Raw genomic sequence first — 22,546 nt, forward strand, 5'->3', positions numbered from 1 at the left:
GGAGCCCCACTTCCCCAAAGCCCCACCCCACTAGGGAAAGAGGGAGACAGACTGAGAGTATGGATAGACCTGTCAATGCCCATCTTCAGCGGGGAAGCAATTACAGAAGCCTGACCTTCCACCTTCTGTACCCCATAATGACCCTGGGTCCATACTCCCAGAAGGATAAAGAATAATGAAGCTATCAGGGGAGGAGGGGAGGGGATACGGAGTTCTGGTGGTGGGAATTGTGTGGAGTTGTGCCCCTCTTATCCTATGTTCTTTTCAGTGTTTTCTTTTTATAAATACAAAAGAAAAAAACTTTAAAAAGGTGGAGGAGACCACTCATGTGTACTACTCTGCAGTATTCCGTGGAACATACATCCCATAACTTATTTACACAGTCCGCTACTGATGGGCATTTAGGCTGCTTCCACTCTTTGGCTATTGTGAATAGTGCATCTATGAACATAGGGGTATGTCCCTTCAGATTAGTGTTTTTGTGTCCTTTGGATAAAAACCTGAGGCTGATATTACTGGATCATAATTCCATTTTCTATTTGTTTAAGGATTCTCTGGTCTTCCAAAGGGCTGCAGTAGTCTGCCTTCCCTCCAGCAGAGTACCTTTTTCTCCAGTCTCATCAAGACTGTCATTTCCTATTTTGCTTATGTAGGTCATTCTCTTAGGTGTGAGATAAAATCTCATAGTAATTTTAATTTACATTTTTCTAAACATAGGTGGAGTATTTCTTCATATGTCTGTGGGCCATGTGTATCTCTGCTCTAGAAAACATGTTTACTCGTTTCTTTGGCCCACTTTATTATTTTTTTTCTTTGTTGAGCTGTGTTATTTCTTTATAGATATTGGCTATCCATTGCCTACCAGAGTGTGATATGCAAATATCTTCTTCCAATTACTAGGCTACCTGTTTGTCATGGTGTAGTTTTAATATGTAGATACTTTTTACTTTGATGTAATCCAGTTTATTTAATCTTATTAATGGGGTTGAGTCCTCAACTACATCGTAGATGTTAAAGTCCTGCGGTATTTCACAGATGTTGTCTCCTATATATTCTAGCTTCTAGCCTAATATCTAGGTATTTGATCCACTTTAAGCTGATTTTAGTATATGGTACTTAGGATTTGTCTAATTTCATTGTCTACATGTGACTGTCCAGTTTTCCAGCTCCATTTGTTGAAGAGATTTTTCATTTCTCCACTGAATGCTTGTGACCCCTTTGTCATATATTAGGTGACTGTATTATATATAGGTTTATTTCTGGCCTCTCACTTCCGTTCCATTGATCCAAGTGTCCATTTCTATTCTGTTTCCACAATGCTTTAATTACTGTTGCTTTGTCATAGAAAGTGAAGTTGAGAAGTATGATTCCTTCATTTCCCCCTCCCCTTTTTCTTTCCCCCCTCTGGAGTACTTTGACTGTTCATGGCTTTTTGTGGTTGCACACAAATTTTTAAATAAGTCCTTCAGTTTCCTCGGAGAATGTCATTGGATTTTTGATAGAGATTGCATTAAATCTGTAGATTTCCTTTAGTAAGATATCCATTTTAATATTTATTTTTCCACTCCATGAACAAGGATGTATCCTGGAAGCTTCATAATACCTTTCTGTGGAGTTTGCTCTCTCTACTATGTGGGACTCAAGTAGGAGCTGTAGATGAGGGAAGAGGAGGAAGTCTGTCCTTGGTTCTGCTTCTCTGCACATTTGACTCTGAAGAAGAAAAAAGACTAGCAGAGAAAGCATTGGTAAATCTTTCTTTGGCTTTACCCATGGGATGAAATAGATGAGGTAATAAAAATAAAATTTTTCAAAATATTAAATTCTCTACCTTCTCCAGCTCAGTGATTAAAGAGTTGTTCTTCCTTTTGCTCTTTAAATCAAAATTGCCTTCTCTCCTAGCATTTCTCAGGCAGGACTTTACTCTCTCTTTCGAACAAATACCAGAATCTAAATGTATTCTGCATTAAATTGTGAATGAATCATGGTACATCATAACAGTCTATGACTTCACATCTCCAAAGTACCTCTTACTGTATCCTGCTAAGAATCATTCTAAATATCTAAATGAAATAATATTTGGAATGTGGTTTTCTTTAAATTCCTATAGGTAGAAAGAAGAGAGAGACAGCCACACACACATCTCCATACTTTTGATTAGTGTCAAATGCATTTTTGTCTTTCTGCCAGACTTTTTTCCCCTTCATTTCCCTTGAACAGATTGCAGAAATTTTCCCAGATTGCAGCCTCTTTTAACTCATAGAACCTTTGTCCTCATATCCTTATGCTGTACCTTGGCCTGATGGGAGGTTTGTTGGTTGGTTTTGTTTTGTTTTGTTTTCTCTTGTTCTGTCAGTGGTTCAGATTGTAGGAATTCAGATATCAATAACAGATGATGTTTTAAGATATTTACTTATGAGGCCAGGGAGATAACTCAGCAATAGGAGCACTGAACCTACAAACTTGAAGCCTCAGTTTTGATCTCTAGTGCCACCATATTCCAGAGCTGAGCAGTGCTCTGGTCAGCCTCTGTGTCTGTCTGTTTTTCTGTTGGTCTCAGTCTCTCTCTCTCTCTCACACCTAAAAATAAGTAACTTTAAAAAATAATAATTTACTCCCTTTCGTTGCCCTTGTTGTTTTATTGTTGTAGTTATTGATGTCGCTGTTGTTGGATAGGACAGAGAGAAATGGAGAGAGGAAGGGAAGACAGAGAGGGGGAGAGGAAGACAGACACCTGCAGACCTGCTTCACCGCCTGTGAAGTGACTCTTCTGCAGGTGGGGAGCCGGGGGCTCAAACTGGGATCCTTACATCAGTCCTTGTGCTTCGCGCCACCTGAGCTTAACCCGCTGCTCTACCGCCTGACTCCCAAGTAACATTTTTTTAAATGCTTATTATTTATTAGCCCTCTTCCCCTTTGTTTTTCATATTGTTTATCATGGGTGGAATGATATGCAAAATAATTTGGTCTGGTCCTGATAAGGCAGCCACAGGTAAGACTTGAAAGATTGCTTTTTTTTTTTTTCATAGTGGCATTCAATACTAATTTGGTTAATTTTTTAATATTTATTTATACCCTTTTTGTTGCCCTTGTTTGTTGTTAAAATTTCTGAGGCTCTTGCCGGGCCGGCTAGCTTCACGGTGGTGAACAGAGACGCGGAGAGTCTTACTCTCGATCGAGAGTAAGGGAGAGGGTTCCTGAGTTCGAGAGTGCGGGAGAGGGTTCCTGAGTTCGAGAGTGCCAGAGTTAGCCAGAGTTCCTGATTTCCTGAGTCCGAGAGTTCCTGAGTTCCCCAGAGACAGAGTTCCTGAGTTCCGGAGTTCGAGAGTGCGAGGGTGCGAGAGTTTCTGAGTTCGAGAGTAAGGGAGAGGGTTCCTGAGTTCGAGAGAAAAAGAAAGAGTGCTTGCGCCGCCGCAAAGAGACAGCAGAGTTCTGTTTGGTGATTAGTTTGTCTTAGTTTGTGAATCGTTGTTCCTGAATAAAGAAATACAGCTTCCCTGCCCAGCCGTTGTCTCCGCGTCTCTGTTACCCGCCGTGAAGCAAGCCAGCCCGACCAGAGCCTTCCAAAATTTTAACAACACTTGTTTTTATTATTGTAGTTATTGTTGTTATTGATGTCATCGTTGGTGGATAGGACAAGAGAGAAATGAAGAGAGGAGGCGAAGACAGAGAGGGAGAGAGAAAGATAGACACCTGCAGACCTGCTTCACTGCCTGTGAAGCGACTCCCCTGCAGGTGGGGAGCCATGGTCTCAACTGGGATCTTTACGCCAACTGTGCTTAACCCACTGCGCTACCGTCCGACTCCCTAAATACTAATTTTTATATTGATAATTTTGTATGACCCTCAGATGATGGATTACCAAATGACCCTTAGCAGAAAGAGGTTCCCCAATCCTGTGACTTAGAAAATGAACTAGAATCAGAATATCCTAGATCTATGACTGTGATCTTTTCATAAAACTTAAAGTTAATAGTATTTGGTTATGCTTAGACTTCATGCTTAGACTTCATCATGAGTCACTTAACTTGTTTCTGGAACAACTTTAGAAAATATTTATTTGTGCTGGAGAACTACCAAAATGAATCAAGGCAAGAAATAGTGCTTGTCATGGAATGTTTTGCCTAATTACTGCCCTTTTGGAGAAGCCAGCATAGTATCTGGTATATAATAAGTATTCTGTGTATACTTGTCTACTAAATAAATATTTAAAACTGACTGGGGCTGGGGAGATGTGCAGCATTAGCACATGGGGTTTGTAAGCAGGAGGTTCCAGGTTCAGTTCCCAATGTTATCAGTAGCCAAAAGCTAAGCAGTCTATACATACTAAAATTTAAAATTTCTCAGTTACCCATAACATCCCACATAGTAATTAAAACTGTTTCAAAATAACAAATATTCTCTACATATACACACATAATGAAAGCTAGAAAATTAATTAGAATATGTAGTTTCTATTTGAGTGAATGCCAAGCCTAGTCATATGTTAAGTGAATTCTTCAAATTAACATTATTAAGTGAAAAAAATCAGTTCTCTTTATTATGTAAGCATATATACAAAAAAAAATTTTTTCTTGGCTTAAGTGGTTACTTGGGCTGCTACTGAGCACATGAAATGAAGTGAAACCACACAGAGAGAAATCACAGAGTGAAATGAAAATCAAAGCAGATGATGCATTTTTAGTTCTCTGAAGATAGATATGGGGTTTAATTGTACAAGCGTATATACTTCAGGCATAAAAATAGTGACATACAATTAAAGGTAATATATTCCTAAAGTAAAATGCTCTTAATGCAAAGACTAGTCACTGGTGTACGTGCCTTTCAGGATCTCTTTTCAAGGAATTCGTAGGGAACCCAAATTTTTTGACATCTCTTGTATTGCGTATTCTTCCTGTAGCACAACTGTCAAACGGCAGGAAGTAAGGAAGAAGAATTTAAATGAAAGGCTTTTTCTTGCAGCCCTCTGAAGGTCATTTGGTAACTGAGACTGAAATAAAGCTCGGAGAATTGTATGTGCCATGAACTAGGCACATCAGCTATTTCTTTTGTTCTTGTGTGAAGTTATATATATATATATATATATATATATATATATATATATATATATATACATATTATAATCATGCCTCACACTATTTATTAGACGAGATGTAAATGGGAGAAAAGCAGTAGTTAGGAGAAGTTAAGTGTCTGTATAGCTGGCGTCTTGCTGAAATAATTTAGAAAAGAATTCACAACCTTATGGAGCTTTTAAATTCAGGTTCTGGCAAATGAATTGCTTCATATTAATTAGAAAACTTTGTCAATCTCCATGAAAATAAACCAACAAAAATTCAACAGAGAATAAAGGACTCATTTCATTGCCATTGTAGACCCTGTGTGGAATGACAATGAGCTCTTGCAGTTTCCTTAAGATACTCAAATAAATGCAGGATTAAGTCAACATGAATTATATGTGTGTAGTGTGTATGTATGTGTGGGGGGGTGGAATCAGAATTTGATTGAACAGAAGCAAGTATCAACTTCTTTTGTGTTCATGGCCACCATCACTAGGAATCTGAGCTCACACACCTCCCCTGCTTCTTTTGTCTTTTCTTTTCTTTTAACTTAAGAGTAAAAGTGGGAGAAGACAGGAAAAGAGAAACACTGTAGCACTGCTGTAAGTACTGTTTGTGATGCTTCCGCTCTGCAGGCACTGGCATGGGACTTCTACTTGAGTGAGCCATCTGCTGGACCCTGAAACCTGTGTCTTCTAACCAGCCCCTGCCAATAAGTGTTGCTGGGGTCCTGTACACTATATAGCTGATAAGTGAATCTGTTTAATGGTTTTCTACTGTAAAAAGTGTAGGCATTGTGTTGTATGCTGGACAGTTTTATCCCCAGGTCACCCTTACAATTAAACTGGCTTAGACTTAGACTTAGTCCTAAAGATTTCCCTAAATATAAATCACTTTTGAAGTATAAAGGTCTCTCAGAAACTAGAATACAGGTTAGGATTGATTACCTCTTTTGAAGGAGCAATTTATTCCTTCTCTCATTTGACTACCAAATTCACAGTGTAACCAAAACCATTAGAGTAGCAAATTTAATCTGTAGCTATTGGAATAACATGTAAATGTAATTGACTATAGAGTATTGGTGAGAATCTAGATTATTGGAATACCCTTTTAGAATCTTGACAGTGTTTATCAAACACTTTGATAAATACTGTTTGACTCAGAAATTCCATTTCTACATGTTTATGCTAATAAAATGATCAGATATATAGTGATATTGATAGTATAAAAAATAAATTGGAGGGTCTGGATGGTGGCACCCAGGAAGGAAACTTAATGAGCTGTGGAATAGTGCTACAGGTGTTTCTCTTTCTACCTCCCATGCTCCTTTCAATTTCTCTCTGTCCTATCACCTTAATTAATCATATTTAAAGGGAACAGTAATACTTGTATTGAAATAAATAAATAAAAAAGAACTCCAAGTACTAACATATGGCTGAAAAAGTTGTAATAAGTCTATGTGATGGACTTTATTACAATACATAATGTACATTAGACAGAAGTCTGTTAGCATAAAAGATAGAGTTAAAATGTACAAATTGTGATTCTGTTTGGGGAAACAAAAGTGTGTTGGTGTATATTTTTAAATAGTCTGGATATAAGAACTAGGAGACAGCTCAGTCAGTCACCCTTTGTCATGGTGAAGTCCTAGGTCCAAGCCCCCAGCCAGCACATGAGAGCAGCACTACAAGTGGTGGAATATAAATTTAATATATATATATTAAATCTAAAAATCTTTTTAAAAAAATGTCTGCAGGAACTAATAGAACCATGCATGTATGGAGCCCCAGTGATAACTCTCGTAAAGAAAATGAAAATAAAAATATATTTTAAAAAGAAAACCAAAAACCACCTTTTTTTCCCAACTCACACTCTAGCACAAGAACAATAGGAATCTTTTCCACCACCAGGAAATTCTCCTGCAGTAGGAGTGGATTTTTATTTATTTATTTTAGCTTCACTTCCAGAGAAAGTGTTATTCAGTTGTTCTCAGGCTTCCCTTTCTCTTTTCACATCTTTATTCACAGGTACAAAATAAGTGCAATTGAATGAAAAGCGATACATTGAACCTGTTGTTCTAGCAAAGCTATCTACTTCACAAAGATAATAATTCCGTTGAAAAATAGCCAGAGAAAAGCTTGCTTCCAGTTGCTAGGGTCCCATGGAAGCAAGACTGTCCCTTAAGAGGATATTTTGTCTAGTCATAATGGTAGCAGCAGTAATAATAGTAGTTTACGTTTATTAAACTTTATTAAAGATTTCTTCTTTGCTAGGCATTTCACTAAAGATGAAACACCAGAACATTTGACAACTATCAATAAAATAACCTTGTGGATCAAAAAAAAGTAAAAGAAAAAGTGTGTGTGTGTGTGTGTTCTAATTGTTAGCTAGTTGTGATCATTCCTTGAAATGAAACCATTTTTCACTATATTCGTTATAATTACTCTTGTCTAATAACCTCTCTCATATCTCAGTTAGATTATTTCATTTTCTTTCTTTTTTTTTTAAAGGAATTTTCTTTTTTTTTAATATTTTATTTTTATTTATTTATTCCCTTTTGTTGCCCTTGTTGTTTTATTGTTGTAGTTATTATTGTTGTTGTCATCGTTGTTGGATAGGACAGAGAGAAATGGAGAGAGGAGGGGAAGACAGAGAGGAGGAGAGAAAGATAGACACCTGCAGACCTGCTTCACCGCCTGTGAAGCGACTCCCCTGCAGGTGGGGAGCCGGGGTTCGAACCAGGATCCTTATGCCGGTCCTTGTGCTTTGCGCCACCTGCGCTTAACCCGCTGCGCTACAGCCCGACTCCCAGATTATTTCATTTTCTGACTGGTCACCTTTCTCTTACTGACTAGTGCTCTGGAAAAGAAAGAGAGAGAGAGAGAGAAAGAAAGAGTCAAGCCAGTCTTCACAGTGCCCTAAGCGCTCAGCCCATCACCATTCCCTTCAAGAAACACCTGGATGTCAACAGACACTAGGTTCCTACACTTCGTATTTTTGTCACAGCCCCAGTAGGGGGGTGGCGGGAACTATAACTGCTCTAACTGTAACATGTGCACTCTGCCAGGTGCACCACCGTCTGGCCCCTTAACTGCTCTAATTATTAATTAACAATAGTAGTTAAGGATGTTGGGATGGTAGGCATACCTTCTCTAGTGAAATATTGATTGATTCGTTGGTTGATTGATTGATTGAAGCCCTGGACCTTGCACATGCTCAATTTCCCTGCTTTGGGCTGCTTTCTCTTTCAACTTCATCTCGCCATCCAGCTTCCTCGAGTACCAGTACCATACTCCTCTGTGTACCAGTACACAATACCAGTACACCTCCTCTGTGGTGCCAGGGCTCAAGCCTGGGCTGCACACCAAGTAAGGCATAGACCCTTCATTGGTGCATCTGCAGACCTGAAACTTTTCCTTTTTTTTTTCTAGATATCCTAAGTTTAATTATTTTTAGTGCTTGCAAAGCCTGGTTTTCAGCACTGTCTAGTTGGCCAGTAATATAGAATCCATTACAATTTTTAAAAAAGAAAATAAGTTAGATTCTCTTTGTAGAAAAAGAAAACAGGTTTAAAATATAATCTGTATAGATGACTATCGGGTATACACTCAATGGGATACTAGTTTGTCATTAAAACAGATGGTATTGTGACTTTTTGGCTAACGTGAATGAGGTGTGAGGTGATTATGCCAAGTAAAATAAGTAAGGAAGTTAGAGACAGTGACCAGGCAGTTTCACTCATTTATGGCACATGGATAACTAAAACAAAGCTCCAAAAATTAGTAATGATAACAAGCTGACTCTTAGACTCTTGGAAGATATATTGGTTATTGGAGGTAGTGGAGAAGTGGGGACTATAGGTAGAGGGATCTCAAGTGTATATAGGTACCTTGGTGATGGGTGTGGTGAGTTATATGTAGTTGTGAAACTAATTGTGAAATGTATACTTTTGAATTTTACAACATTGTAGGCCAATGTTAAAGTGCTTACTAAATTCAAAATAGAAAATAAGAGCAGCTAAAATAAATTTTAAAATTACTCTATAGATTGCATTTAAAGAGAGACAGGGAAGTACATGAAAATAGATTACTCTGTAGCAGGTGTCATTTAAAACAAGTTGCTTTTCTTTTCTGCTTGTTTGTCTTAAATGCTTTGACATGTATTGCAAATGAAGATTGAATAGACTATGAGTGTCCTCCTGCCAGGACCTTCCCTGAGACTGGTAATGTCAAAAGGAGATCATGTAAGGCTGCTGCCCTGTGGAGCTCAGCCTCTATAGTGGGAGTGTGAATACTTTAATGAACACTGAGTAGCTGAACATAAGCAGATACTTTGAAAGTAATTAATCCAAGAGGATAAGATATATATATATATATATATATATATATATATATATATATATATATATATATTCCTCAAGTAGCACAGCTATGCTTTAGGGAAATTCATTTAACCTTAGCTGCAGAAGGACATATTCATTGTGTTGATTAGGGTTAACTCATTCATTAAAATGATTTTCACAGTGGAGGATAAAAAGTGCAGTTGCTCTAACTGCTAATTGACAATAGGAGTTAATTAACAGTAATTGTCTTATAAACGATGACGCTCAAGCTCAGATTTTAAGCACTGTGTCACGGAGTAGGGAATGTGTAGCACGCACTCAATTATCAAAGTCTCCCACTTCTCTTCACTCAGAATATACATATTCCAGTATAGCCCAATGTCATGAAGCTACATGCTCTTCTTTTTGCTTTTCCATTCACCTTTAATACTGGCTTTCAACTGCATTAAACCCTTTGCTCACCCTTCCCCACAGCCCCCAATTTTCCTTTGGGAACTTATTTCAGATTCTTCACATTAAGCATATATACGCTTGTGACACCCAGCTCTAACATCTTCCGAGATCAGACGAGATTGGGCATGTTGAGGGTGGTATGGCCGTAGACTCTAACATCTACCATATTTCAGACTGATTTCATCTGAATATGCTTTAAATACCTTGAATATAGCACATCCTAACTGGACACATTTTATTTCTCAAACATGGTCATCTATTTTATCTCTTGGTTAACAGCATGGAAGCCACCCAGTAAGCCAATCATACTTTATCACTCTCAAGTCATCTCAGCTGCTTAATCACTGAGTTGTAGCCCTTCTTCCTTCTTCAGGTATTTTAAAGTAGTTTCCTCATCTCCATTACTGCTTCCTCCATTACTGCAGTTTTTTTTTAATTTTTTTTTACATTTATTTATTTTCCCTTTTTAAAAAAATTTTTTTATATATTATATTTATTTATTCCCTTTTGCTGCCCTTGTTGTTTTATTGTTGTAGTTATTATTGTTGTTGTCATTGTTGGATAGGACAGAGAGAGAAATGGAGAGAGGAGGGGAAGACAGAGAGGAGGAGAGAAAGATAGATACCTGCAGACCTGCTTCACCGCCTGTGAAGCGACTCCCCTGGAGGTGGGGAGCCGGGGTTCCAACCGGGATCCTTATGCCGGTCCTTGTGCTTTGCGCCACCTGCACTTAACCCGCTGCGCTACAGCCCGACTCCCTATTTTCCCTTTTGTTGCCCTTGTTGTTTATCGTTGTTGTTGTTATTGCTGCCATTGTTGTTGGATAGGACAGAGAGAAATGGAGAGAGGAGGGGAAGACAGAGAGGGGGAGAGAAAGATAGACACCTGCAGACCTGCTTCACCACCTGTGAAGCAACTCCCCTGCAGGTGGGGAGCCGGGGGCTCGAGCCAGGATCCTTATGCCGATCTTTGTGCTTTGCGCCACCTGCGCTTAACCCGCTGAGCTACACTCGACTCCCTGCTGCAATTTTTATATGAGCTTCTGTGATACTATAAAACTGGTTTTATGGAAGTCGGGTAGTAGCACAGTAGGTTAAACGCAGTGGTGCAAAGCACAAGGACTGGCTCAAGGACCCCAGTTTGAGCCCCGGCTCCCACCTGCAGGGGAGTTGCTTCACAGGCGGTGAAGCAGGTCTATAGGTGTCTTTCTCTCCCCCTCTCTGTCGTCCCCTCCTCTCTCCATTTCTTTCTGTCCTATCCAACAACAACGACATCAATACAACAATAAAACAAGGACAACAAAAGAGGAAAAATGAAATAAATATTAAAACTGGTTTTATTCTTAGAAGATGTATTATTTTTTTGTGTGAGAGACTGAGACCAGAGCGCCATTCCATCATGTAGGGTGTTGGGGATCAAACCCTGAGCCTCACACATGTACACTAACTTCTGAAACATTTCCTTGGCTGCTTAAGTTAGTTCTTTTTTCCCTAGAGTATATCCAAAGATGTCCTTTATAAAGGGTTCTCCTGACTATAAACCTCCCCTACTTAACTCTTTCCATGGCATCATATAGTCTGAAACTGCTCCAGTCTCAGTAGTCTGTAAGAAATAGGCAAATAATGCATGAGTATTGTGTCATGTGTGAAACTTATAAAAAAAAATAGAAGACATATCCTTGTCTATAGAAATACATATTCTGACAACAAACAAGCTCATTCATAAAAATGAAATTCAGGGAGTCGGGCAGTAGCACAGTGGGTTAAGCGCATGTGGCGCAAAGCTCAAGAACTGGCGGAAGGATCCCGGTTCGAGCCCCCGGCTTCCCACCTGCAGTGGAGTCACTTCACAGACAGTGAAGTAGGTCTGCAGGTGTCTATCTTTCTCTCCCCTTCTCTGTCTTCCCCTCCTCTCTCCACTTCTCTCTGTCCTATCCAACAACAACAACATCAGTAACAACAACAATAATAACTACAACAATAAAACAACAAGGGCGACAAAAGGGAATAAATAAATAAATACAAAAAAAATTTTTTAAAAAATGCATAGCCATTGTGCTATCTTCATGGTCCAAGGTTTCACAATAAGCTTTTCTTTACAGGTCATCATAAAATTCTCTTTTAGCTTTAAGTAAATATTTTCAAAAGATTCTGGGATTTGATACTACATTTTAATGTTTGGCCATGTGTTTTTCTTAAAGGAATTAAAAAAAAATTTTTGACAGGCATTTTGTATATTTTTTTCTTTTTCCTCTGTCTATATTTCCTATGTTCCTATCCTTTCTTTCTTACAGCTCCTCAGAGAAATTTTGAAATTGCCTTCAAGATGTTTGACTTGAATGGAGATGGAGAGGTAGACATGGAGGAGTTTGAACAGGTAAGTTGTTCTGAAGAAGTATTTGGAGAGAGGGAGAGGGAAAGGGAGAGAGATACAGAGCATCAATTTGGCACATACACTCCCAGGGACCTCAGGACCTCATGCTTGTGGGTCTAACATTTAATCCACTGTGCCACCTCCTGGATTGAGTGAAGGGGTCCTTTAAATACAGTAATATTTATACAAGTTAAATGCCTTCAAGTTACTTTGACCTTGGCCAAGGACTATCTGGTTGTTTTTATTTGTTGACGTCACCAGAGCTTCACCACTGTGACCTGAGCAGAAGAGATAGCCCAGCAATGACGCTTCTCTAGATTGAGTCTGGCCTTCACCACACTAATTTTTGAAGTATCTAATAATAATCACTTTTCAAAATGTCCCCTTTTTACCATGTGGATTGTTTGTTTTAAGCCTGATGTAAAGAATTGTGTATGTGATTAATATCTCTGACTCCCCAATATGAATTAAAATATAATGCTAGCAGCTAAGTTATTCAATCATATATTCAGTTAGCATTCATCAAGAAGATTCTTTGTGTGAGGCAAAGTATAAGGATGAATAATAATGCTTTGAAAAGTATTTCATAAGAGAAGGAAAAATAGTCTCATATCTTTGACTATACCAGATTCCAGCCACAGATGTATATGGTTTGTTCTGAATTATAGGAAGTGATTACATTTATATAAAACTTATGTCATTGGAGAAATACAGTGCCTCTCTGTGGGCAGTTACAATGGGTGTCAGAAGCAGTTTTATATTAGAAAACTGTGTGTGTGTGTGTGTGTGTGTATGTGTAAGTAATACAAAATAAAATACACAAACATTTCAAAATACCCAGAGATTTTATTCATATTGTAGCCTGTATCTATCTAATGCTATTACTTTTCCATAATCTTGCACTTTATTGGTATTAACAAGTATCCTCAAATGATTATAAAATAATTTATTATCTTACAATTGGAAGTTTATACCTGTTGATCACCAAATATATAGAGGGTTGCTTGTTTATGTATCTTATAGCTAATGATTTCTGATTTAATTTCACTACAAATCAGGAAACACTCTGCATGATTTAATTCTTTTAGATTTATTGAGACTAGTTTAAAGAGCAGTAGATAGTATTTTAGTAAGCATCAGTGTATTTTTACAGTGAATGTGTATCTTGCAGCTTTGAGTATAGTGCACCATAAGTGTCAGTTCAGGGAAGCTGATTTATAATGTTGTTCAATCCCCAACAGAATAAAAGTCATATACAGCAAAGTGTTGGCTAGCAACAGACCCAGTGGTGAAAAGACTGACAACATTTGCCCTAAGATCAGGAACATGGCAGCTGTTCTACTCTTGCTCCTAGTGTTCTGGTGTGGTCCTAGAAGTCCTAGCCAGAGCAATCATACAGAAAGTAGGTATCAGAGGAATCCAGACTGGAAGAGAAGTTAAGCTATTGGTGTTTGCAGATGGCCTGATTACATAGATAGAAAACCCTAAAGACTCCACCAAAAATATACTAGAAGAATTAATAAATTTAGTAAAGTGACAAAATTTTTTTTAAAAAATACATTATCTGTTGCATATAATTGCACAAACAATGAGAGGGAAACAATCCCATTTATAACTTCACCAAAATAGATAATATATATTGCGGTAAATCTGACAATGGGGGTGAGATACCTTTAAATGAAAGCTATAAGGCGTTATTTTACTTAGTTTTGTTTTTTCTAGAGCACTCTCAGCTCTGGTTTATGGTGCTACATGGGACTGAACCTGGAATCTCAGAGCGTCAGGCATGAAAATCTTTTTATTGGGTTGTCAGGAAATTCATGGCAATTTTTGCATTATTATGCTATCTCCCCACCCAGGGGATTGTTTTTATAACTGTCTTTGTTTTTGAGGTAACCTTAGTTTCTTACCTCCTCCAAGCACATCACCACTATCATAGAACCAGTAAGCCTGCACCAAAGCCTGTTAGGTCACACACCACCACCACCACCACCACCACCACCACCACCACCACCACCATACCCAAGCAAGTTCCTTTGTGATCTTCATTTTTGCAGTTTGATTCCATAGTCTTCACTAACCTTTTTTGTTTTCCTTGCTTTATTTGTTTAGTTTCTGTGGATGAGATCATTCCATATTTTCATATCACGTGAATCCCTTTAGAATTTACTATAGTGCCAGCTTAGTGATGTTGCTTGTCTGAAAAACTCATCATTCCTTCAAATTTGATTGATAATTAATAAAGATAGAGTTTTCCCCTTGTTTTATTGATTTAATAATGATTGGCAAGATTGTAGGATAAGAGGAGCACAATTCCACACACCATCAGAGTTCTGTACCCCGTCCCCTCTATTGGAAGCTGCCCTATTCTTTCTCCCTCTGGGAGTATGGACTCAGGATCATTATGGAGTGCAGAAGGCAGGAGATCTGGCTTCTGTAATTGCTTTTCTGCTGGACATGAGCATTGGCAGGTTGATTTGTACCCCCCCACCTGTAAGACTTGTGAGATTGAGGTGAGCATTAAAAGAGAATTATAACTCAGTGAAGCCAAGTCATAAACAATCAATGGTTAATGGTCTGACTTGACTATATTTCCCCATTTTTGTAGTATTTTTCCTGATAGGAGCTTGTTTCTCTCTTAGGTTCAGAGCATCATTCGTTCCCAAACCAGTATGGGTATGCGTCACAGAGATCGTCCTACTACTGGCAATACCCTCAAGTCTGGCTTGTGTTCAGCCCTTACAACGTACTTTTTTGGAGCTGACCTCAAGGGGAAACTAACAATCAAAAACTTCCTTGAATTTCAGCGTAAACTTCAGCACGATGTTCTGAAGCTAGAGGTAGGTGTTCGTTGGACTCCAGGTTTGTGGGCAGTGTCTACCAAATAGGCAACGGGGCCTCTGAGTTAAGAAAGCCTGCACTGTAGACAGTCCTTCAGTCTACCTCCAACTGTGAAGACTGATTGGTTTGAATCTTATCAGTGAGCTACAATCTTATAGCAGGGAAGAAACAGTAAAGTTCTGTGAAAATGTCTTGATGTAAGATCATTCTGGTACTGAAAGCTCAAAATGTCGAAATTGAAAATCCTAGTTGTCTTTGAGTACCCACCGTTAGGAGAAAGAAATTCAATAGAGTAGCCCTCAGCCAACTCTCCTTGCACTTAGAACCTTGCACTCATCTTGGACTTAGAGCCTCTAGAATTATGAAAAAATAAATTTCTGTTAAGTCACCCAGTTGATAGTATTTTTTTATTTTATTTTATTTTATTTTTATTTTACTTATTTTTCCCCTTTTGTTGCCCTTCTTGTTGTTGTTATTGTTATTGTTGTTGGATAGGACAGAGAGACATCGAGAGAGATGGGGAAGACAGAGAGGGGGAGAGAAAGATAGACACCTGCAGACCTGCTTCACCACTTGTGAAGCAACCCCCCTGCAGGTGGGGAGCCAAGGGCTTGAACCGGGATCCTTACACCTGTCCTTGTGCTTCGTGCCATATGTGCTTGACCTGCTGCGCTACCACCCAGCCCCCTGGGGGTACTTTTTAATGGCAGCCCTAGCAAAGTAATATAATGCCTAACACCATTGGTCATATTCTTTGACTTAATAAGTGTTCTTCCACTTTTCTGTTGTATAACCTCTGCCACTTAGTGTGACAGTTGGCACTAGCTGGCAATTAAACAGACCATTTAAAATGAATGATTGAAAAGTGTTAGAGGTGTTGAAGTGATTTTAATTTTTAAAAATCTGGAAGAATAAAGCCATTTTTTGCTTTTATGAAACACTTTTGGTATCACTTTTCAAACTTTGGATAATTTTTCCCCTCACTGAGTATGAAATATATTCTCATCCTTATAGTTAAGAGGAAGATGAAAATGATTAATAACATCTTAGCTTTCATAAAGGTTTTATCTGTCTTTCTACCTCTTACTAGTTTTATTCCTTTACTTATATACTTTAAACTTTCAGATCAAGTAAATTATTCCATTTAATTTTTGTTTCTGTTTGGTCTTTTTTTTTTTTTTGGCCAATAAGGTTGTCCCTGGGACTCAGTGTATGATGACTCTGCTGTACCTGGTGGCCATTTTTGTTTCTTTTTTTTTTTTTTCTTATAAAGATAGAGAGGAAAGTGAAGGAGAGAGAGAATACTCATTGACACTGCTATTTATTTATACAATGGAAACACTGACAAACCCATAGGATAAGAGGGGTACAATCCCCACCACCAGAGCTCTGTATCCCATCCCCTCCCCTGATAGCTTTCCTATTCTTTAACCCTCTTGAAGTATGGACCCAAGGTCATTATGGGGTGCAGAAGGTGGAAGGTCTGGCTTCTGTAATTGCTTCCCTGCTGAATGTGGGCATTGGCAGGTTGATCCATACTCCCAGCCTGCCTCTCTCTTTCCCTAGAAGGGCAGGGCTCTGAGGAAGTGGAGCTCCAGGACACATTGGTGGGGGTCATCTGTCCAGGGAAGTCTGGTTTGGCATTATGCTAGCATCTGGAACCTGGTGGCTGAAAAGGAGTTAACGTAGAAAGCCATACAAATTGTTGACTAATCATGAACCTAAAGGCTGGAATATTGCAGATGAAGATTTGGAGGTCTCTGTTTTGGAAATAGCTAGTAGGTCTATTTTAGATATATTCCAAAGGGCCCATGACTTTATTAGTTTTTGCCTGAGCCTGACATCTGATATGCAGGTGGACCCAAGTTATTGTCTGGGGAGATGATGTCATGGCTGGAAAAAGGGCTAGAAAGCTAGATCAGGAAAGAGAGTAGCTCCCAAATATGGTAAAAGTGTATAAATATTGCTGACTGTAAACCCCATTTTTAATGTAATTTAATTTTTTATTCATCATAGTAGCTTTGAGAGAAAAGAGAATGCTACTCAAATTTAAATTGATCAATCAATTAAAATTTAAATTTAAATTGATTGATTTTAAATTGATCAAATTTAATTTCCAGAGGAGCAGAAAAGAAAGTAACATTCATGAACATTTATTGAATGCCCACATGAGCCAGACACCTTTCTGTGTATCACATGCCCTCTTATTTTAGTTTTAAGCCTATGGGGTTTGGTGGTGGTGTGCTCATGCTACATATGTAGAAACTGAAACTAAAGAAGATTAACTAGTTGAGCCAGAATACCAAACTCAGTCTTTCAGACTAAACTATTTCTGTTCATTATCTGAATATTATTACTGTTAGTCTCATATGGGGGTTTTGTGTCTGGCATATTTGGAACTCTAAAGAAAACAAAATGTTCTGAACTTTAAGGAACGGAAAGAGATCAAAATTTTAAAAATACTTAGTCTGTCTTTTTCAGCATTTTCTTTTCCCAGTTCTTTTGCCTTCCAGTTGAGTCTTATGACTCAGAGAAATACAGTGTGTGTGTGTGTGTGTGTGTGTGTGTGTGTGTGTGTGTGTGTGTGTAAGATACTACTTGAATTAGCAATTTAATTTTTCTTCATAGAAAGCACTATCTGGTTAGATTTTTTGGTTTGTTTGTTTGAATGCTAGTCATTTAAGCATTAAAACACTAGTCATGGGGGGTCAGGCAGTGGAGCACTGGGATAAGCGTACAAAGCACAGGGACTACTCAAGATCCCGATTTGAGCCCCCCTGGCTCCCCACCTGTATGGGGGTCACTTCAAAGGCGGTGAAGCAGGTCTTCAGGTGTCTATCTTTTTCTCCCCCTCTCTATCTTCTCTTCCCCTCTCAATTTCTCTGTCCTATCCAATAAAAAAAAAGAAAGAGAAAAAATGGCCTCCAGGAGCAGTGGATTCGTGTAGTGCTGGCACTGAGTCCCAGTGATAACCCCGGAGGCAAAAAAAGAAAGAGAGAGAGAGAGAGAGAGAGAGAGAGAGAGAAAGAAAGAAAGAAAGAAAGAAAGAAACCACTAGTCATATTTTAACTTAATTCTAGTTATATTTTTTAATTCTGTTCTTTTCTGTTTGAAAACTCAGAGAGCAATTAGTTTGAATTAATAACTTAAGAATACACAGGATTGGTATTTTTCTTAAATCTTTTCCAAAGTTATTAAAAATGCCATTTAAGGCTACCTAGAACTATCAAGTTGAGTTCCTTGGAGACAGGTGCCAAGTTTAATTCCAGTTAATATATTCAGTGATCTCCTGAGGACTGTAGCAAAGATGTCAGTCAAAAATGAAAAGGAATAGAGAATTATTTGAAAGATTATGATTAATTTAATTGGGGTGAGCAGAAAAGAGAGCTGTCATTATGTCAAAAAAAAGCAAAACTAATTTATACAAAATGAAGTTAATTCCAGAATATACAAGGAAGCTGAGGGTCATCATATAGAGTTCCCGTTTATAGTGTGATTTTCCTATAAATTTTTTAGGGGGAGTAGGGGGCTCAAGTTCTCATTACATAACCAATCATATTATCACATTTTAAGATGATCTGAGTGCCAGTTATCTGGAGGTAAATTAGACATAATTCAAAGAAAAGCAGTGACTTTTTAAACTTCTAGTTTTCAAAAAAATATATATATATTGAAATTAAGTAGACTTACTTAGAAAAAAAAGATAAAATGGAGACATATAAAACCAGTGCTAATTATTCTTATCTGTCAATAAAAATAAAGGGAAAAAGTGGATTCAACCTAAATATTAAGGAACTTTCAAAAGTGATAAATGTGACTACATTATTAAAAATGAGTGAAGGAGGGGCCTGATGGTGGCGCACCTGGTTGAGCGCACATGTTGCAGTGCACAAGGACCCAGCTTTGAGTCCCTGGTGCCCCTGTGTGTGTGTGGGGGGGGAGCTTCATGAGTGGTGAAGCAGTGCTGCAGGTGTCTCTCTGTGTCTCACTCTCTCTCTATCATCCCCTCCCCTCTCAATTTCTGGCTGTGTCTATCAAATAAATAAAGATTAAAAATTGTTAAAAAACAAAACAATGAGTGAAGGAGCCCTAGGGGATATGCAGTGGGAGCACCCAGGACTTGCATGTGACAGGTCCCTGGTTCGGTGCCTTGCACCACACGACTCCATAGTTGTGCAGTGCTCTGACCTCTCCCCCACACCCCTCTATCTCCCTCTCTTCCCTTTCTTCCCCCTCTTTTCCTCATGAACGTATTTTCCCCTCATATTTCTTTTTTTTTTTTTAACTATTTATTTATTAATGAGAAAGATAGGAGGAGAGAGAGAAAGAACCAGACATCTTTCTGGTACTTGTGCTGCTGGGGATTGAACCTAAGACCCCATGCTTGAGAGTCCAATGCTTTATCCACTGCACCACCTCCCGGACCACTCCCCTCATTCTTGTATCTAAACAGAATAAAAATAAAAGTGCCTGGGCAAGAGAGATAGCAAAATGGTTATGCAAAAAGACTTTCATACCTGATGCTCCAGAGTTCCAGGTTCAACCTCAAAAGTCCCAATGTTTATAATCTCCATCTGTATCTCTCTCATTAAAGCAAAAATATATTTATAAAAGATAAATTAAAAGTGGGGGCCAGGTGGTAGCACAGTGGGTTAAGCACACATGGTACGAAGCTCAAGGACTGGCATAAAGATTCTGATTCCAGCCCCAGGTCCCCACCTGCAGGGGTGGGGGGGTCACTTCACAAGCAGTAAAGCAGGTCTGCAGGTGTCTTCTCTTTCTCTCCCCCTCTCTGTCTTCCCCTCTTCTCTTGATTTCTCTCCGTCCTATCCAACAACAACAATAGCAGTGGCAACAGTAACAACAAGGGCAACAAAAATGGGGCAAAATGGCCTCCAGGAGCAGTGGATTCATAGTGCAGGCACCCAGCCCCAGTGATAACCCTGGAAGCAAAAAATAAATTAATTAAAATAAATTAAAATGACTATGGAGATCCCAGAATCACTTACCTTTTATATCATCAAAGTAGCATCTTTTCAAATGCTAAAGTAGAATCACATCTGTCTAACCATGACTTCTATGATCATATCAAGAGACAGACTTTAGGTCGTTCTCTGGCAAAAATATTGTGGGAAAGAGATAATTAAGAAAACTTTCTGTTGGGAGTCAGGTGGTAGCGCAGCAGGTTAAGAGCAGGTGGTACAAAGTGCAAGGACTGGCATAAGGATCCCGGTTCGAGCCCTCGGCACCCCACCTGCAGGGGAGTCGCTTCACAAGCGGTGAAGCAGGTCTGCAGGTGTCTGTCTTTCTCTCCCCCTCTCTGTCTTCCCCTCCTCTCTCCATTTCCCTCTGTCCTGTCCAACAATGATGACATCGATAATAACTACAACAATAAAACAACAAGGGCAACAAAAGGGAATAAATAAATATTTAAAAAAAGAAAGAAAACTTTCTGTCAAATATTGTAACTAGAACATTCTTGGCAAAGCAGGTTTCTTTTTATTCTAATAGCCAAGGTTTGTTTGTTTTTCTGGGAAACTGACTTATGGACAAAAAAAATGAGAGTTGACTTGATTTAATTAGGTGAAAGAAAAGAAATGAGATGTTCCCTGGTATTTAGTTTCTTCTTCCACTTTTGCCTCTACAAACTAGAATGTGTTTAGTAGTCTTCCATGAACTGCGAACTTACACTAGCTTTTCAGACTGCCTGGAAACAAATCCATTCCTCATTTATTATGCACGAAACATTGGACAGGTCGATTAGCATCTTTGTGCCTGGGTTTCCTGGCTATCATGAAAGTTTTACTGATTTGAATGTTTTCTTGAATAAGTGATTTATGACATCATCTAGGTTTCAGGTGTACAACATTATAAATCAACACCTGCATGTACCACATTATATCTTCACCATACAATTGATCCCTATACGTCCACTCAGTTGTTAAATGTGATCATTATAATAACAACCTTATAGCATTGCAAAGATTAAATTGAATAGTCCAAATAAAACAGGAATGAGTGGTGGATCTAGTTGAATGCATCCATCACAGTGGACAGGGGCCAGGGTTCAAGACCCAGTTCCCACCTGCTCCATGAGCGGTGAAGCAGTGCTTCAGGTGTTTCGCTTCCTCTCTCCTTCTCTGTCTCCTACTGTCTTCTCCATTTCTCTGTCTTCATCTAATAAATTAATTAATTAAATACATTTTTAAAAAGCTTAAACCTAAAAAAAAGTAAAACAAAGAGCTTAGAACTGTATCTGGCCAAAAGTAAATGCTCACGAAATGTTGGCTAATAGTCCCATCCTTTAGTATGAGCTCAAACTTTTGTTAAATTGCTTAGCATTCATTATCAAATCAATTAAAAACTGTCTAGCAGTGCTGGCGGTCTACAGTCACATACTGCTGAAGACCTGCTTCACCACTCATGAAGCAATGAAGCATTCCCCCCCCCCCATAGATGGGGAGTGGGGGCTCAAACCTAGGTTCTTGCACATTGTAATTTATGCGCTCAGCCAGGTGCACCACTATCCGGTCCTGTTGCATAGTTTCCAAGGGACAGAAACCTAGAAGCTTAGTGAGGTGGTTCTGTCTCTCAGGAGGTTACAGTCTCAAAGTCAGCCAGACTGTGCCCCTTTAAACTCTGATTAAGCTGGAATATCCTCTTCCAAGCTCACTCATATGACTATGGTTAGGACACCTCCTCATAGGATTCTCTTGACATGACAGCTGGCTTCCTGCAAAACAAGTGACCCAAGAGAGAAAAGGCAGCCAAGGTAGAAACTACACTGTCTTTTATAACCGGATCTCAAAAGTGACATACACCACTTCTGCAGTATTCTTTTTTTTTAATATTTATTTATTCCCTTTTGTTACCCTTATTGTTTTATTGTTGTGGTTATTACTGTTATTATTGATGTCATTGTTGGATAGGACAGAGAAATGGAGAGAGGAGGGGAAGACAGAGGGGGAGAGAAAGATAGACACCTGCAGACCTGCTTCACGGCTTGTAAAGTGACTCCCCTGCAGGTGGGAAGCCAGGGGCTCGAACCAGAATCCTTCCACCGGTCCTTGCGCTTTGTGCCACTTACGCTTTAACTCTCTGTGCTACCACCCGACACTTCTGCAGTATTTTTATGGTTGCACAGGTTGATCCTGGTCTTCTGGGTCATGGAGAAAATTATGCAACAGTGTGAATATTAGGAGAAGGGGGACACTGGGTGCCACCCACATAGAGACTGCCCCATTCACACACCAGGCACACACATCTACCCCAGGGAGTAAGACTGGTCGGTGTTGAGAGCAGTGCCAGCAACATGTTATTTTCACTGCGGCCATTTCTTGGACCATCTCCTCTTCCAAGCAATTGACTCATCACAGAGGCCATACTACCAATTTATCTTTCTTTCTGTGGTGATTTTATTTCAGATGCCTCATTACATTTCTGTGCCACTCAGCACTGCTCGGGGTTACCATAGTCCTCC

At 38.9% G+C, this 22,546-nt stretch overlaps 1 protein-coding gene across 2 annotated transcripts in view; it reads left to right on the forward strand.

Annotated features, from left to right (window-relative positions):
• Positions 1 to 15,128, forward strand: part of LOC103128537 (calcium uptake protein 1, mitochondrial) — an 86,216-nt gene extending 71,088 nt beyond the window's left edge. For both annotated transcript variants that reach the window (XM_060184225.1, XM_060184226.1), the window contains exons 7-8: positions 12,146 to 12,228; positions 14,868 to 15,128. In XM_060184225.1, coding sequence (XP_060040208.1) covers positions 12,146 to 12,228; positions 14,868 to 15,113 — 329 coding nt within the window. In that variant the 3' untranslated portion in view covers positions 15,114 to 15,128. The remainder of the gene's footprint in view (positions 1 to 12,145; positions 12,229 to 14,867) is intronic.
• Positions 15,129 to 22,546: the final 7,418 nt, after the last annotated feature.

Source organism: Erinaceus europaeus, unplaced genomic scaffold (genome assembly GCF_950295315.1).
Source record: "Erinaceus europaeus unplaced genomic scaffold, mEriEur2.1 scaffold_258, whole genome shotgun sequence".
NCBI lineage: Eukaryota > Metazoa > Chordata > Mammalia > Eulipotyphla > Erinaceidae > Erinaceus > Erinaceus europaeus.